An 18029-nucleotide genomic window follows, 5' to 3' on the forward strand; every position below is an offset into this window, starting at 1 on the left:
CCGCACTCACCCCGAGCAGCTCCGATGAGTTATGGCCGCGTCAAACTAACAGACGGACAAAACATCGGATTAATCACGAACAAGTAGGTATAATGTTACAGAGACCAGGGTCTCATGAGTGCGGTGGTGTCCATAAATACGCGATATGAACGGCCGCACACGCTGTGGATTTATGTCCTCCTGGTACCAACCGGTTGCCGCTACCAGGCGTAGGCGGCCAGCCGACGATTAACTACGCTTTTTACTTTTTTTGATGTAATATATATGTATATTTTTTTCTAATTTATCGTCCACCGATAGGGTCTAGATCGTACAACCATAGACACAGACTACAATACATACAGTGACATGTCTGTAATGGGAAAAACGCTGCAATCAAATAAGATATCCCAACTCTAATTTATATACACCGGACGGAAGGCATTTCATATAAGTATTTGCATTTTAACGACGTGTCAAATGAGAATCAAATCGCTGTGACTTGACTTCGTTAAGTCCACCCCACGTTTAACCCTCTGCTCCATCTTTAATCAAGTCAAGTAAAGTCAATTTTTTTCATTTTATCCCAAGTAAAATTACTATCGTAAATTATTCGTAATACAAAACAATCTGATCGTAATATGTTTGAGGGTCCTAGGTTTTATGTGTTAAAAGATAAACTGGAAGGCTATCTCGTTAATAAAGTATACTAAGCATACTCAAAACTGTGACTGTAGTCTCTCGAAGACCGCGTCTCCGGCCGTGTAATAAAATACGCATATCTGCGTATCTGCTTTAATGAAAACCCGCTGTATCTCGCAGAATGCGGACCTCTACTTTAATATATGCCATTTTTATCGGCCTCTGAAAGGACCGGGTTAAAAATATGCAAAAATCACAGGCCGGGGTGAATATTAAGCAATGACATTATGTATAATATTCCGCAATTAAAATTCAAATTGAAATCAATGCGCGGATGAAGGCCGTGCTGCGGGGTCGAGGCACTGGTTCATGGCGTTTGGTGCGAAGTCTTAATCCCTTAATATGCGTTTTGCGACATGGGGATTTTGAAAAGTGGGGGAATCCGAGCGACGCGACTAACACTCGATTATGCGAGTGTTTGTTGCTCCTACATTATATCACAGTTAAATTTATTATGCATATGCTAAATTGGGACCTTAAATGCTTTCAACGTATGTTTAGTTATGGGAATTTTGTTGACCTTTTTACGTTAGATTTCAATTTAGAATTTTTGTACCCAAAAAATTTTTACAGTTAAGTGAACTTATTTTTTTTTTTTTGAGGAATAACAACTTTGCGCAAATCATTGAGTAATGAGAATAAAATTGGAAATGTTCTTTAGATTGTTCAATCGCTAAGCGGTCCGAGAGACCGAGATCTGCCTTTAGCGTGTACAAAATATTCTTGAACCGTCTCGGCACTTAATGGTCCATAAAGGCACCCCATAACTTGCCTATCAGGAGGATCATTCCAAGTGTTATTCTCTCTTAATTGGCCGTTCCGGGCGGAATCGTCAATTCGAGATATTAAACTAATTTCAATGCGTTGTAATCGCGGAGACGTGTTCCATTGTAAGGGTTAAATTGTCATTTAGAAATTCTGCTGCCATTTTTAATGGTGCGGTGATTTCATAACGTCGGGAGAGAACTTAAGCGAACCATAATTATTTCTGTCTTCCTCTGTTCAAATTATGTCTCGTTGTGTCGGTAGCTGTGGATTATTTTTTATTCCTGTAGAGAGACTCCGTTGTAACAATTTAAAAGGGCCACAGGATGAAGTGACATCGCTAGACGTGCGCGAATATAACGACTCAGCGACTTCGGTCTCCGAAGTGATTAAGCCAACGCAGCGACACTGCGGCGGTTAGCCTGTGACTGACAACTGGCTTCGTTAAAAATTATAGCCATTCAAGGAGGCTATTACAAATAATATATCGATGAGACCGCCTGCAGCTCTGACCGGAGATTGTCTTACGGCTTGTAGCAGTACTGAGCGCCTTAATGACTTTCACCAAACCTATTACATCTAATATAGCAATAACCCAAAATATCGGCCGGGCAAGATTCGGAGCCAATTGGTAATTATTTGAAGAATCGCTCAGGGGGACAGGAGAATTAATGACTAAATGGAATTCCGCCAGATTTCCAATAAGAGGACCATACCACGCATTCCTCTCTCACCCGGCACGTCATTACGTCACCCAATAAGCTCACAAAGGATGCATCAGACCCTCTTTTTAAAAGCGACACGCAATATCACCTCTAACACGTTCATCATAAGGTCCAAAACGCCATCGCATAGACAAGTTTCGGGCGCCAATTTTAATTAGCCCCACCATTCCTCCCGGTGAGGGTGTTTGCAAATAGCGTGGACTGCGAAGAAGCCAATCCATCAAATCGTGAGCGCATTACGACACCGTTGTCGCTAGGGATTGAGGATTAGTCGTCCCGTGTCGATGAATTAACAAATTGTCTTCGCCGTCCTCTAAAACATAAGACGGATTGAACAGTAAAGTGCCTCCATTTAATTAAGTTTCAAAAAAAATACACCGAATATAGATAAATGTCTGCAGAGACCTCTGTTGAGTCATTAATAACGCTTATATTTTTATAGGTTTTGTACGTGTGTGTTTTTTCGTTTATAACATTTTTTTATGATAAAAAATCATCGATAGTTCCCGCGGGACGTCACTAGGACTCGTGCCTCCAGTTGATTGTCGTAACTCGATAGCGTGCACTCATTTGCACCAACACTAGGGCATCTTGACTTAGAACAGAGATCGGACGGTTATATTTCACTTAACAAAATACACAGACAGATATAAAATAACACTTAATGATTATAATTACAACTTCAATTCTGAAATTATATTAGAACAAAAACATAATTAGGGATTTTAAATTTGTAACATTATTGAAGTAAATAGCTCATAAATATTGTCGCTTACTTTCCTATTGCGTTCAAAGTTCTCACTTGTAAGTATAACTGTGGTTTAACCAACTGTTGTTAACGGACACGATAAGGATCTGTCGGGACGTGTCAGTATGTTTGCCTTTTTAATATTTATAAATAGTTAAATCCATTGATGTAATTGATTAGATTAGAAAAAATACAGTTATTAAAGTGAACTAACTGTTGTTAAATAAAAACATATTGATTTCTAAGCTTTTCACTTTATTATAATATAGCTCGTAAGTAAATGCCCCTTGCAGAGTAAAGACATGTCTTGTGTAACATTCAACTGAATAATTATTAAACGGAGAGACAATCCTTCTTTTGTTTTTGTAACAAAATTATGCATACTGGTTAATTTCGTTACAAAAAAAAATCGATTCAGTAAAATAAGTGAAAATAGGTTAAAATTAATGCTATCTATTTACTGTAACAATTATGTTTTTATGTATATATCTTCCGATTAATGTAATATAATAAGTTTCACACGTATTTAGAGCGTCCCGATAATTCGAACTACTGTATTTGTAAACACAGAGTTTTCCGTGTGCTGCTACACTGCACTGCCAATTACCCAGCCCCCAGCAGTTTAACCAAACATGCTAACAAAAGGGTCGCGGGTTCGGTGTCGGGTTGCAACAATCGGCTTATAGACACCATGAGAGAGACGGATCTCTAATGAGCACCCTCCTACACGGGATACAACGACAGAAAAATATTATAACGAAATTAGATAAATATATGGGGAATCGAATAATTAAGGTATACTTGGTTATTAACTTCAAGAGATATTTTTTTATAACTCAGAAACTGCATAATTTTATTTCAAACAGAATTCAGGTAAATATGTCCTTACAATAAAAACTATTTCACAATTATAAATTGCGAACCCATCCGTTAAAACTCGCATGGATAGAGGAGCAACTTTTCTAATACATTAACATAGTTTTCATTCTCTTGACTTTTCACACGCAACCCTATTGTGTTTGTACACACATTTGGGGGTGTATTAGTGAGTTTTAGGGTGTGTGTGTGTGTAAGATGAATTAGGGGATTACCAGCTCTGCATCATGCAAGTGCACTCAGATTTTGCACGCCGATAGCTATACAGGATGAAAGTTGTAACACACATAACAACTAACTTACTTTATCCACAATATAAAACTTACTTATGACCGGAGTCAGAACAATCTACACGCAAATAGTATATGTATATACATGTGTTATCTCATGTTATTCAAAACGTATAAATGTTTATTTTTATCAATGAAACACCTACATAATTAATTAACATCAAACCTTTACACATGGTGCTCCAAATAAATCAATCACCTGAAGCATTAATTTCTATGTTATTGTTTTAAACGTTTTATTTAATACACCCTGTATAATGCAATAGTAATACCAAGGGTGGCGGGTAATGGCGTAAGAGTAATTTTATTACTTTGCCCCCATTACCATCACAATGCATGCCACCGTCTGAATGAGATGCGATACTCGATACGCCATGCGTTCCGTCATTGTAACTATCAATATATTTAGAATTCTACATGTTTGTAATCCTGCAGCAGTTGCAACAAACACATTCAATAACTACTGGTGTTCATTAAACATCTAACGTTATCTTAAAGTATCGGCAAGGTCTGTAATGTCATGTCGAACGTGTAAAGAAAAGGGAATCTAAAGTCTAGAATTAGTTGTTACAGTTTATTTTCAGTGAATCAAATGACAAAGGTATCCTATTTTTAAAGCCGTGTCCGGATAATGTATCGGCGATCGGTCCTCTTTAAAACGCCACACACTAGGCGGAGTAAAAACAAGATGTTAGTCAGAGGCAGGATCTGATTCGATTTGCTCCCGTTGTGATGAATATTTGATGTGGCTCAGTGCACACTAATTTGTTTATCGTGTTCCAGGCTTTTGTTTCTTCGGCACACGTAACTTACATTTTCAAAGTGAATTTCGGTTTAATTATTCAGCGAAACAAACGCCTACACGGTGCTATCAGGAGCTCGCCAGATATTTTCATTGTTTATTTCCGTCTCCGTTTCGTTCTCTTTGCATTCGTTTCTTCCATACTTTGTACCCGGGCGACGTGTCTCTGTAACGTTATACGATTTGACGAGTAAATAAAATATAGAATTTAATAATTATGAACAGTCGAACGGACGGTATCGGGTCGCTGTACCGACTAGACACGTATCATGCGACGTAGCAAGAATTAATTAAGCGTATGTACTCAAGATAGGAATCAGTGGCGTGGCAGGTGATTAAATAAATAATAGTTGAAGTTTCTAATTAATATGCCAGACGCAAAGCAGATAAGCGCGCTCGAGACATCTCTCGCGATTCTTGATCGCTCGCTGTTGAGATTAACACGTTATTAGGAATGATCTTGACGAATTTGTCTCTCTGTCTCTCTGTCTGTCTGTCCACGACGCTGTACGTTATAAGAACCAATACTCACCAATCTTACCAGCTCTTAATGAATTTTAATGTGGTCTCGAAGATTACACTAACATAAAACTTTCGATTATTCATAACATAATCGATAACAACAAATTCAGAAATCGATATTTACATTGAAGGTAGTTTGTATCTTGTTAAATAAGATTAAGCGGCAATAAAAGTTAATATATTCCATTAAGATGTATTTTTAAATGCCATAACTTAAACTGGTTTAAAAAACATTTTGAATATTAATGAATGTGTATCTTTTGTTGTAGGTGACGCCAGCAATGCGAGTATCGGTTCTGGCGAGGGTACGGGGGAAGAGGATGACGACACAAATGGAAAAAAGAACCAGAAGAAAAGAGGAATCTTTCCGAAGGTAGCCACCAACATCCTCCGGGCGTGGCTGTTCCAACACCTAACGGTCAGTTGCATGCTTTGACTACGATAATAATAAAATGATATTCATCTAACTTAAAATGAGGTTCACAAATGTTGAGTTAGCAATTTATTTAGGAGGAATTCTTAAAATTTATACCGAAACTTAATGTTTGAATAAAGTAAGCATACACAAATTTAAAATCACGCAACGATTGTCAGTAGCGAGACAATTGAACCGCGACCGAGCGGGGCCGCTGCGGAGTTTTCAATTAAAATTTTCCAGTGAAAGCAATAAATTTTTCATTGCGTAGACAAAGAACACTCCTCAAAGAGCAGGCTGTTTCTACGAAAGCAATTAAACTCGTCCCATTCGACGCCTCGATACGAGAATTTTGCGTTTTATCATTGTGATTGATGGTCAAAAATAAACATTAGCATGAGACGTTACCGAGAACCGAGCTGGGCCACTGATGTCGCGAGTGCACAGTATTGCGTAGTAATTTCTAGAATAGCTTGAGGTGGCGGGGGTGCGCGGACGGGGCGAGGGGCGAGGGGCGGCAGGAGGGGTTGCAATTTCATTACCGGTCCGGATCCGCGCCCATAAATCACCAACGCCGAAGAAGGCGCTCCGCTCACAGCAGCTCAGTTCAGGTGACGCTGGCAAAATCTTCTGAGCCCGGTATTTCTGTTTCGTTCTAGTACCCGACCGCCCGAATCCTTCATTCTTTATAGCTATGAGTTCCGCGAACACCCCGACAAAGAGTTTTAATTGGCGCCACGGAAAAGCTTTTACTGGTCGTCTCCTCGCTCAAGAAACCGAGGATTTATTTCCAAAGTAGAAAACTTGTACGTTTCTAAAATTCAAAATTCGTTTTATTTCCGGCAGAGTCGGTAGTTCGAAGTTTTTAAAAAGTAGGTAACTGTCGCCAATCGAATTAGGAAGCTTTTAGCGTTCCGTTTTGGCGCGTTTTTGCGTGTCCCTGTCCGCCTCCATTACCACGTTCCAAATTACTTATAATTGCTTCGCTTAGTGCTAAGTGCTTTCATTACAACCACTGTAAAACTGTTCCGGTATAGGTCGGCGTGTGTCAACGTTTGTTCTTAAATCGTTTTGCCATTATTTAAGGGCGCGAATAGTATTTCACTGCTAAACTCAACACCTTTGAAATTGTTCGGTCGAGATATGATTGGTGCGCTGGAAATGCGGTCGGACATAGACAATACTTCATATTGGCATCAAAAAGCGCATCGGCCCACATACAGAGCATAGCTGTCAGTGATGTTTGTAATATTCATTCGATTACGGGGCGGGAAATGGAGCGTCGCGCGGTGAAAGCGACACCTGCACTACACCACACCGCACCACACCGCACCACACCGCACCACACCACACCGAGCGGCACCGAGCGGCACCGCTGCGCTTTCATTACATACAAGTGTATTCACTGTCGCATATTCAAATCCTTGGCCGCTCCGTGTATGGCCATCGGCTTGAGCTTAAACAGATTGGCATCGTGTCGCGACACGGCCGGCCGACTGTGATTGAATCGAATGATCGGGATACTAATTCGGTATAGCTCAGTTATAAAACCAAAAAAGGAGATGTGATCTCGCTAGTTGGAAACCGTGGAGCGTGGTCCCATTTAAATTCAGTGCGGCGCATGCAATATTGGTAACAATCCGAGTATCCGTGACTCTAAACGATATGAATTTTAAAACTTTGCGATCCGTACCATTTGAATTTGAATTTCATTGAACCGGTTCGCTCGTGTTGTTCTTAATTCAAAACAAATTTAAATGACGTTACAGCATACATTCTGCGGATATAATGCTGATGGGTTTTAATTTACTGCGGCGGGGTCATTGAACTCTCGGCGTCATCGTCTGAAGGTGGACTTTAATTACCACATCATAATAAGTCCATATAATAATATAACAATGTCAAACGTAATCCCGTTAATCGTCAATCTATCTCGTGTCCCGAAATCCGCGTACCTGCGTACGTGTCGCAGCTCCCTCAGAAAATTCCCAAGAAATAATATTGAATAACGACGCCTCACAAATCCCACCTTGGGACTTTAAGCTCTTTCAGGGGGCTAAAAATAATTATAACACCGAAGTAATCCCGCTACAGAATCCCGCAGAGCTGCTTCTGTACCTTCTGCTTCTATTATTTTAGGAACATGTGTCTTTGACGCAATAATTACCCCGTCGTACTTGAATCATTTTCAACTTAGAGAGCCGTGAACGCGATATTTATCATGAATTTTTTTGTCAATATTATTGATATGTGTATTATTATGAAGAATCGGTAAGATTGTTTCGTCTATTCATACATAAGTCATGTCATAAGATCCGCCTCGTCCGCCGTTCTCGGTGGCTGGAGTCTTTTGTAACGTTCGCTCTTCAAACGCGAGATCATAATTTCGCATGACAAGCTCCACATAATATTATTAGAAGCACCAGGACGTCATAGCTGAAGAGATATGTTGAAACGCGGAATTCCTAGTGCGGTGTTGAGTTACGTAGGTATCGGGTTCTCTTTGAGATCCACCGCCCCGGAATGGAAGCATCGCAGAATAATCACGCCGAAAGAATTTATACTTTATTTATGCGACTATACTGTCTCCTTTGTTATGGTGCTCTGGTAGTTTACGATTATTATAGAAGCACGTCAAGTCGATGGGAAATCTACGGCTAGTAGAAACGTTGACCTCCTGTTTATAACATGAGACTATGCAAGAATATTTTTATAGATATTATATTAAAGAAACATAATACTGGCAGGCGTATGAAAATAGTAAATTCTCTCAGTCGACTGGTTAGCGTTTCGAACTAACGGGCTCTTTAATCCATTACACTTTGCTTATCATTAATCCAATAACACGGATATCTCAAAATATGGCTCAATTTCGCTTCGAAAAACGTAGAAGAAACTCGGTTTTTCCTTGCTTTATTTAGGGTAAGGGCGAGTCGTAAGTTTTACTTGAAAGAGTCGGGGGCAAATTGCATACGAATCCGGGAAATGAGAATTTATTAATATTGGAAGCGACGTCGGGTATCTTGAACGAATTAAGTGCCTTTTTTTATTTGGTGACAAAATAAACTTCATTTTGACCAGAATTATTTACTGGAATGTCGAATCTAGGATGGAATCTAGCATATATATGTACACTTTGAAAGAATCTAAGATTTTTAATACCTATTTTATGATAATGGCATCATATGTCGTTACGTTGTTCAATGACATTAAGTTATGTTCTGAAATATTCAGAATCTATCCAGCAGGGGACGACAGAAGTCATTTCCGGAGATCCGGGGAGATTCCACTTTTTAAGACGATGCTTAATACAGTCCCGGGACGGACAGGAAATTCGAATCTGACGGAAATAGTGTACGTGAAATAGCAACTATAATAATGATATAGACAGAAAAACTTTAAATACTTGTAACATAAAATTTTGAATGGAATTATTTAAAAAGAGAATGTTTATTCAAGGATTAAAACAAAACGAACAAAGAATGTACATTAGCGTAAGCATGAAGTCCCCCTCTCAGCGGCAAACAATCGGAGACATTACCGAACTAATCTCAAGAGTCACAAATAGATTGTCTCTTGTCAATATTGTCTCAGCGTAACCCTTTAATAGCGAGCCAACATGGCCGTCTCGTCGCCGTGATAACAGCGCGGACCCTCCGAAATATGACTATCGAATGACAAGTATTAATTAGTGGAAGAAAAACAAATTTTATCTTTACACTCGATTCCTCCTGGACGGGCGGAGAGGGTTACGCTCGTAATTCTTTTGTAAACTGAATCACGTCACAATGACTCGTGCTAATAACTGTAGTTACTCTTATACTATACTAACATCTTCCCATTTAACTGTTGATATGGAAATAGGTTCGATTCTTAACTTGTAACAGTTAAGTTGTAATTCAAAGAGTTTGCGCATTACGACACAATCTATAAGCCACATACATCAACCCTTGATTGTCCAAATTTCTGGACCCCACATCCTGTAACCTGAGACCGTCCACTCCCAGATATCTTATCTTAACGACCCACCCGCAGGGGTCAAAGTGACCCCCACAGCCCCCCAGATCCACTACGCAGATATGAAACGGGCAATTTTGGTCAACTCAACTAACTATGCTCCCTGGAATGAGACTTCTTGTTTATAAGTAATTGTGTGTAATACAGCTTATTTAATCTTGATATTATTCGACTAATATTTGGACGCTCGATTACACAAAATGTTATGAGGAAAACTGCTCAACTATTTTCTTATGCTGTTCTCATACAGAACGATACAAACTAACAAAGATATCACAGAAACCCTTAAATCAGTTCATTTGTCATACTGATATCTCAATTCCAACTGGACCGCAACTCGTCATACATTTCACAATATATATATAATTTAATATTAACACACAACATATAGTCGTTCTCTTAGAAAACAAGAGGACAATATACGAGCTTAATTTAGCCGAGCCCACATTATCCCATAAATAAAACAAAGGTACAGAAGCAAAGAATATAATCTAACCCATGCTATATGAGTGCCGGGACGCCATAACTTAGAGATACGTAATATCCAGAATTCTCGAAAGAAACTCAACGTTTGATTAATGTATTCTCGTGTCAGGCTATATTGCAAGGATTTATTCGAAAGGGTGTTACGTCAGAGGTGTTATTGCAAATCTGGGGTATATTAAAAAGGGCGGGGACACGTATGTTTGTACGCCACCTGTGTTTAAAGGGCTTTAGAAGATGTATTGTTTTCTTTTATTTTATTCACAGCCAATAAACAGTGAAACAGAATTGCTTATGCCGCGTTATACTTGTTTGTAAGTGTACGTTATTATTACTAATGATTTCAGTAAGTGGAAATAGAAGAGCTGAAACGTCTTCGTAAAGCCTTTTATTCGCACATCTTCGGTCGACAATCGAAAACCCTTTAAACTCACCATCCCATAGCGATCCCACTGAGACCTTCCCTAATAGCTTTGAGTGTTTCCACCGATGAATTTTTAATATTGAAATGAACCCTCAACTTATAGGACCCGGTGGCTGTCCAGTGCTTTTTTAAACGAGGGTAGTTTCACTGTTCGCAGGATAATGGTCTGCAGTGGAAGGGTTGAGTGTTTTCCTCCGCTAATACAATTTTTCTTTTAGATAAAACGGAACCAGGAGATAAGTTTCATTTTCATAAATAACTCCATTATGCGTTTTGGAATCGCAATTACAATGTAATTTCCGCAAACATCGAACTTGCGCAGTAAATTTGTGAGAAACTGTACTGAATGGGGGATGGTTTGGAAAAATTTTCCTTGAAAAGTTTCCTCTACGCGGGAAAGTCGGTAAAGTTGGTGCAAGTAATCTAAAGTTAGCTACCAGGACGGCAGAGGCTATTTAGATGCACATCTTAACTTGGCAATATATCTGGATTGTGCGCGACTCGCCCGGGCAACTCTGGAAAGTGTTTCCCGGGTGCTTTTACCCGTTTTTTTTTTCTGAAAACAAAGTCCTAGCCGAAAGCTTTATCAGTAATGTTACAAGCTGGAACTCCACCGGGTGTATGAGCTATATACTGTTTGTTTCCGTCCTCGACACTTATCGCTTGTTCCATTTAACTAAAATATTTTTGGCCACTAACAACTCTTCCCAGATGTATCAGGTGTGAGACGTTCATAGTTTTCTATGTCATTACGTCTATAAAGATTATATAAATCTGCTGATAATTATGTTTACTTCAATTTATTAAAATACAAATGTAAAATTTATTTAGTGTTTGTCATATATCACAATTTTTTTATCTATTATTACCTATATTTTTAACAAAAACGTAGTCGATTCAATAGAACTGAAATGAAAAAATAAGTAACAGTACATTGCAATATATATATAGTTTTGATATTTGATAGGAACATTAATTCATCGAGTTAAGAAATGCATTGACATGCGATTTTACAATATTCTTCTAATAAATTATAATTAATTATAAACATAAAGCCATTGAACAGCTAATCATGTCTAGCGTGAGAGATTCCCGACTGTTCTGTACCACTATAAGGTATTGTTTTAACTGAACCCCGCATGCACGGGGTCGAATATTTAATAAGCATATTTGCATGGTGCTGGCGTGCGGCGGTCAGATAATGTTGCATTTGCATCATGACTTATTGGTGATGTGTCCTTTGACATTTGTACGTGAGATATTTATGTCCCAAATAACTGATGGATATTGGACAAAGAATAAATACGAGCGTTAACTAATTATTATTTAATGGGACATTTTTAGTTAGTTTACAGTCCCTAAATAAATATGGTTACCTTAAACAAAATTACGTCTAAAATAATATTAATACATCATGCTATGATATAGGCTTACGGATTTTTTTTATATATATAATTTAATTCTTATATATTTTCACAGTTTCTGAAATAATATATCAATATAATCGATAAGTATTGGAAGGTTGAGAGTTGAGGCATTCGTTGATGAGAATTTTGTATCGAAGCGAACTAATTCTATACAAAAAGCTTTATATCCGACAAACAAACTTAATTCTAAATTAGCAATCGATAGCAAAGGGTTTCTGTCCCCGGAGCAAGTCGTGCATAATGCCCAGCCCAGGGCAGCGCTAATCAGGTCGAGAGGGAATACGATAACGTCCGCGCGATTACCTGAACCGCCTCCACACTCCTGACCGCCTGGTATCACTTACCCAACTTTAATCCCACGATTAAATTCATTTCACAAATTGATCGTGAAATTAACGGCCATTTTGTTTGTTTCGTCTCGCAAGACAGCTAGGTTTAATAGCCAACGAGGCTCATTAAAGCCGGCAATCGTCTACAAATTTCTATTGATATTCGTCATGTTTTATTTCCAACTTGTTTTTTCCCTCAGCTATATTTCATAAAACTGACCTAGAATTTCCATTTTCAATGTGGCTCCATAACTCCGATGGAATAAGTAAACTTTAAGCCGCCATTAGCGGAATTGGACGGAAGTGACGTCACTAAGGATTTACGCGTCGCACCGTGAACCCACCCGGCGGTCTAGCTATTAAATTTAAGAGGATTTCTAAATATTTGTAACATACATTTTTACAATCATTCTCATGAATATTAAACAACAAACGCCAAATCGAATTAATGCAAAGTTCACTTGTATAAAAGAGTTCACAGGCGAAACAGAAATATAGCACAGAAAAAAAATATACGGACACAGAAAAGACAGATAAAGATAAAAACAAAGACAGATTAAAAAAAAATAGAACGCGAGTTTTAAAAAAGACAGGGCAATTACAAGGAAGCTAGAGCGTGTAACAATTACTTAGAGCGGGCGTGGCGTCCATTCTCATAATGCAACTGACTATCTTAAAGTTTTTACTTTAAATTATTGTAAGAACCGCCAGCAGGTGCAGTTTACTCGGAAGGATGAGAATGATGTACTGGCGCGTCTAGCTTGTGCTCAACAACGAATTATACAGACACTGATACTTCACTTGAGGGTTAGATTAAAATACTTCGCTCAGACAACACACTGTTATCTCTTGTCAGATTCGACTTTGACCAAAAATTTTTTTAAATTGGGATCAAATAGGAGACAATTTAGGGACGTCATGTAAAAATACATCCAAGGTTCTTTAATGTATCAATATTTCCTCTCTTATTTCATTTTCACGTTACCGTTTTATTATTAACGGTATCATTGTATAATCTTTTTATATAACTCACCACTTTATTTATCTGTATACATTATGTATTTTTAATGCAGCCTCAATACGAAACTCACCGAAACTGGGTCGGACGTCTAAATTTAGCTAAAACTACTTCACTTTATAAAATGTCAAAGAGAATTTTTAATATATATAGCTATTATATAATATTTTTGCGACTGAATGTTCACTAATGATCACTAATGATCATCCGTGGCCCCCGACTGTTATGCTAAATAACTTTGTAAGAACAAATTGAAACTTTTGCAATTTCTTCGTGGATTACTTCGTGTATCAGATGTTTTATTGTATATTTTTTCCGCCATCTTCATTATACACTTGTTATTTCCCGCGTCTTCGTCCACGGGGTATATCTACATTTAACCTATCAAACATAATTAATATATAACATACGACTATTGTCTCTCTTCATTGTGATCCATCGAACAGACAAACTTACTAATATAATAATTTTTATATATACGTTGTAAAAAGCACAATCAATAGTTTAAGCTTTCCTCCGATGAATATACTTTAAAAGCTCTCTATCATGTACCGAGTAAATAGATTCCTGATAATGTATTATTAACCTCACAATTAAATAGCCTGAAGACGGAGTGTACAATGCACAATGAGCTGATAACGGTCCTCCGTCACGGCGTGACAGGACCTGGGTGGGACTCAAGGCGGAAGATGGAGCGGTCTCGTGATTAGAGGAAATAGAAATACCAACAACTAGCAAATTCAAACAGCACTCCTATATTAGAAAACTATGAAGTAGACGAAGTTTATATACTATCAGGATATCAATTTAATTAAATGTTATTTTTCACATCATGCTCGCCAATATTTTTCATCTCATTTTTATACAGCATGTATATAAGACGTAAGTAGAAAATGAAACGTACTAATGACGTTGATATAAAATAATACTCATCAATTACGCGACATATTTTACAATGTAAAATTAATTGATCATAATTTGCGACCGGTCGCTCGTGACTTGTGACAATCAAACATACTGTATCCATCTGAAGCATCAGGTCTTTGTATCGTCTTGTGATTGGGTTTATCGTGAGTCCGCGCCGCTATCACGGGAACCTGTCACAGAATGTCCGTGTACTTCCGCATTACATCCCATATAATCAACATAAAAATAACATTAACTTTGAAATTTGATATGCCGGGCTTATTGTTATATAAATCGCTCGAAGCGATCCTATCAAACGCTGCGGTACCAACATCACCTGAGACTTCAAAGAAACCTTGTACAAAGTGAGCGGTTCTCTCTGTTTGATTAGTTGTGTTCTTATGCCTGCAGGCTCGCTTTGTAACGCACAGACGGTCTGACAACAACGTTTTAGCTGTATCAAAGAACTTTCTGATCTCACGTCGATGTACTAACATCAAATCCGATCGTCTGATACTGTTACGAATTACTATATTATACGTAAGCAGCTACAACGGAAAATATTAAAATATTCTCATATCGGGCAAGGTGTCAGTCGGAGATATAAATTTATACCGCCGTCAATAAAAATGGGTTAAAAAGTTACCAAAAAAATACTGTGCAGTGCAAAAAAATGTCGCACGCGGCGCCAACGTCAATAAAATTTGATGTTTACGCGGCAGATATCCGGACAAATAAAACGTGCACACTTTTAAACTGTTTGGAACGTCAGAAAATAATTTTTGAAAAGGCTTTCATGGATGCCATTGCAAATTTGATAATACACGTATATGGTGTAGCTTCTGATATATATATTAATAATAAATAAGCGTTATTTAACGTTATGTAACAGAGCGAACGACTGGGAGTAAATAAGATATATTAAAACAACAAATCTCTCACGGGCTTGGCGGCTAATTGAACTTTGAGTATGCTATTTACGATAATAACACAGCTAAGGTCACGTTTATTCCGTTTGAATATAAACATGCTACTTTATGTCCGTGTTTTCTTGTATTAGCTAAATCTAACGCCATTCCTTAATGAAGTTTCTATTGCATCTAATATTTTAAACTATTATAACACACAGGTTATTACAATATGAATGCACATTGTAACGTTACAACGAGCGTCCGCGGACTTATTTTTTTGTCCTCGTATTTCAGATAGTTTCCACGAGCTTTTCTCTAAAGGCTGCTTCATATGTCTTCGATTTTAAGCCTGTCATGTTCATTTACCTTTAAAACAATGACGTCTGACACCACTATTTCCTTTACCGTTTCACACTATATTCTGTATTCGACCAGCATTCTGTATTCTGTATTCTGTATTCTGTTTATCAGCGATAAACGACACTCTGTTTTAAGCCTTAAATACGTTTTTGTGATTCTTTTTTTTTTGTGTTTTATTTCGTACGTGAAGGCGATTGACAGCTCTGTCGCCGGTTTTTTGTCTGCTGCGGTTTTTATTTTCTGGTCTAGACTAGGTGATTAGTCAGCACGTGTTCGCTGTTGTCCCTTTTAACGTCTCCTCCGTCAGTTACGTGTTACAACTGTCCAACGTCAGGTCATTATGATGTACACCGCACCAACAAAAGCTGATCATAGATTCGTGTGTCATATGCGTGTGTTCGCGGCATTGATATATTAAAACGAAATGGTACGATAACAACTAAAATTGCTGTCCAAATTATAATATCAATTACCGATGCATTAACAATTCATATCAGAAGTCAGACGTAGCAGGAGCGGCGGGAGGTTTAGGGTGAGGGGTGAAGGGGCGAGGAGTGAGGGAGGGTGGCAAGGCAGCCGCCGTCGGAGAGCTGTCAAAATGTCAAATTTCAGAACATTGCTCGGCGCAACTTCAAACGTGCCCCTACCGCTGGCATGCTGTATATGTACTTGCTACTTCTAATATAGTTATGGCTGCCTGGTGCTCGGTGTTAATATTCATGCATCTCATCCGGATCCTAGACACCGAGCCATTTTCGTGAAAGCCTCTCCCGTTCCGCTACTATGAATATGAATGAATGATTCCCCGTTCGTTTCTTGGATTAAAGTTATCGTCATTCATACGGTCTAAAGCTTGTTTATATAATGCACATTCCATGAGCGAGTGACTGAATGATTGCCACTAAGTAATTGTTTATTAGAAATAAATTAAAAATAATTCGTTATCAATATAGTTATATCGTTAATATAAAACAGTAACTCACACTTTGTTCTTGTTAAATATCTGTCCATCGCTCGAATAATGTACCAAAAAAAAACAAAAGGTCAAAACCGAAATTTTCAATTTCCTGGAAAACAGTCATTTTCCATTTGATTTCCAAAAAGTGTGCTCTGCTCACCGACGCTGTCTGTCTCGCTCTTGACGTGAAGGATATTGGAATGGACCAAAAATAAGATGTAAAAGAAAACCGTATTTTTGACGTTCCAATATGCACTCATCTGCACCGCGAACCAGCGGATTCATTAATACCACGCCGGAAACTTTCCCTATAGACAAAAAAAAATGAAAAATATTCCACTTGACAATCGAAATTGAGTATACTGATTTCAACCGGTGACATCAAAAAGCTCTCAGTCTTATTAATATCGTTCCTTAGGATCGGGACGCAGTAACAAGCTCACACTCGACTCCTGCTATTTATGAACGTCAATCAGAACTGTCAACTGTCACGACTGACAGTAGTCAAATCCCCGCCCAGTAATAACGGGAAAGGACGGAACCAATTTGAAAAACACACGCTTCCAAAATGCGCGCGTGCTCGATTTGGCGATTAGTGTTTTTGGAAATGGGAATCGTGGATCGTGTCGCCTTCGGGTGTTACCGCCTACAAGATGGCCGCCCTAATCAAGGACCGTTTGCAGGGTAACTGAATGATATACAATTTTATTGAGGAGATGTGTTATTATAGACTCGAACCTATCATTACGCGAGAACATAGCGCGTGGGAAGTTTAGAAAAAAAAACATCCTTCGGACGGCTGGTGCTTTGTAATTGGGGTGTTCGGAGTCACAGCCATTCATGATTTTATTTGATTATACCAATCGAAGGTTTGCAGAAAAAGAAAAACAGATATGAGCTTTACGCACCGGATACACACGCCGAAAATCTTAAAATCAGTAATGTAGAATTGAATGTATAATAAGAACGTTTGGAGCCCCGTTATGAGAACAAATGTAGGTTTATCGTGAAGTAACCGTGGCGGTGCGGCCATCGCTCATTGCCCGACTGATTTATTGAGTGTCGGCTGGACTGGGGTTCAGAGGTCGGATCAGATGTACATGGATTGAATGTTACTTGTATCATCTACGACACTAACAACAATTTCTTAACTTTACATAAGACGTGAATCACGTTATAATAAATACAATAAATGTTTATTTTTAAGCCTCCTTCCAGCAGATTAAAGGAAATCGTAAACATTAATCTAATCTTACATAAGAGGCACATGCGTTACCATCACGATGGTTATATTATTTCTTGAGCGATCATTTTCCTTATTACTTTTAGATTTATTAATTGCGATATCATGTCCAAGATATATTTAATCACC

General features: G+C 38.3%; 1 protein-coding gene across 2 annotated transcripts in view; it reads left to right on the forward strand.

The window, feature by feature from the left end:
* LOC116772960 (homeobox protein homothorax) overlaps window positions 1-18029 on the forward strand; it is a 153205-nt gene that overhangs the window by 95145 nt on the left and 40031 nt on the right. For both annotated transcript variants that reach the window (XM_032665292.2, XM_032665293.2), the window contains exon 10: window positions 5679-5827. In XM_032665292.2, coding sequence (XP_032521183.1) covers window positions 5679-5827 — 149 coding nt within the window. The remainder of the gene's footprint in view (window positions 1-5678; window positions 5828-18029) is intronic.

This window comes from Danaus plexippus (assembly GCF_018135715.1).
Source record: "Danaus plexippus chromosome 18 unlocalized genomic scaffold, MEX_DaPlex mxdp_20, whole genome shotgun sequence".
Lineage (NCBI taxonomy): Eukaryota > Metazoa > Arthropoda > Insecta > Lepidoptera > Nymphalidae > Danaus > Danaus plexippus.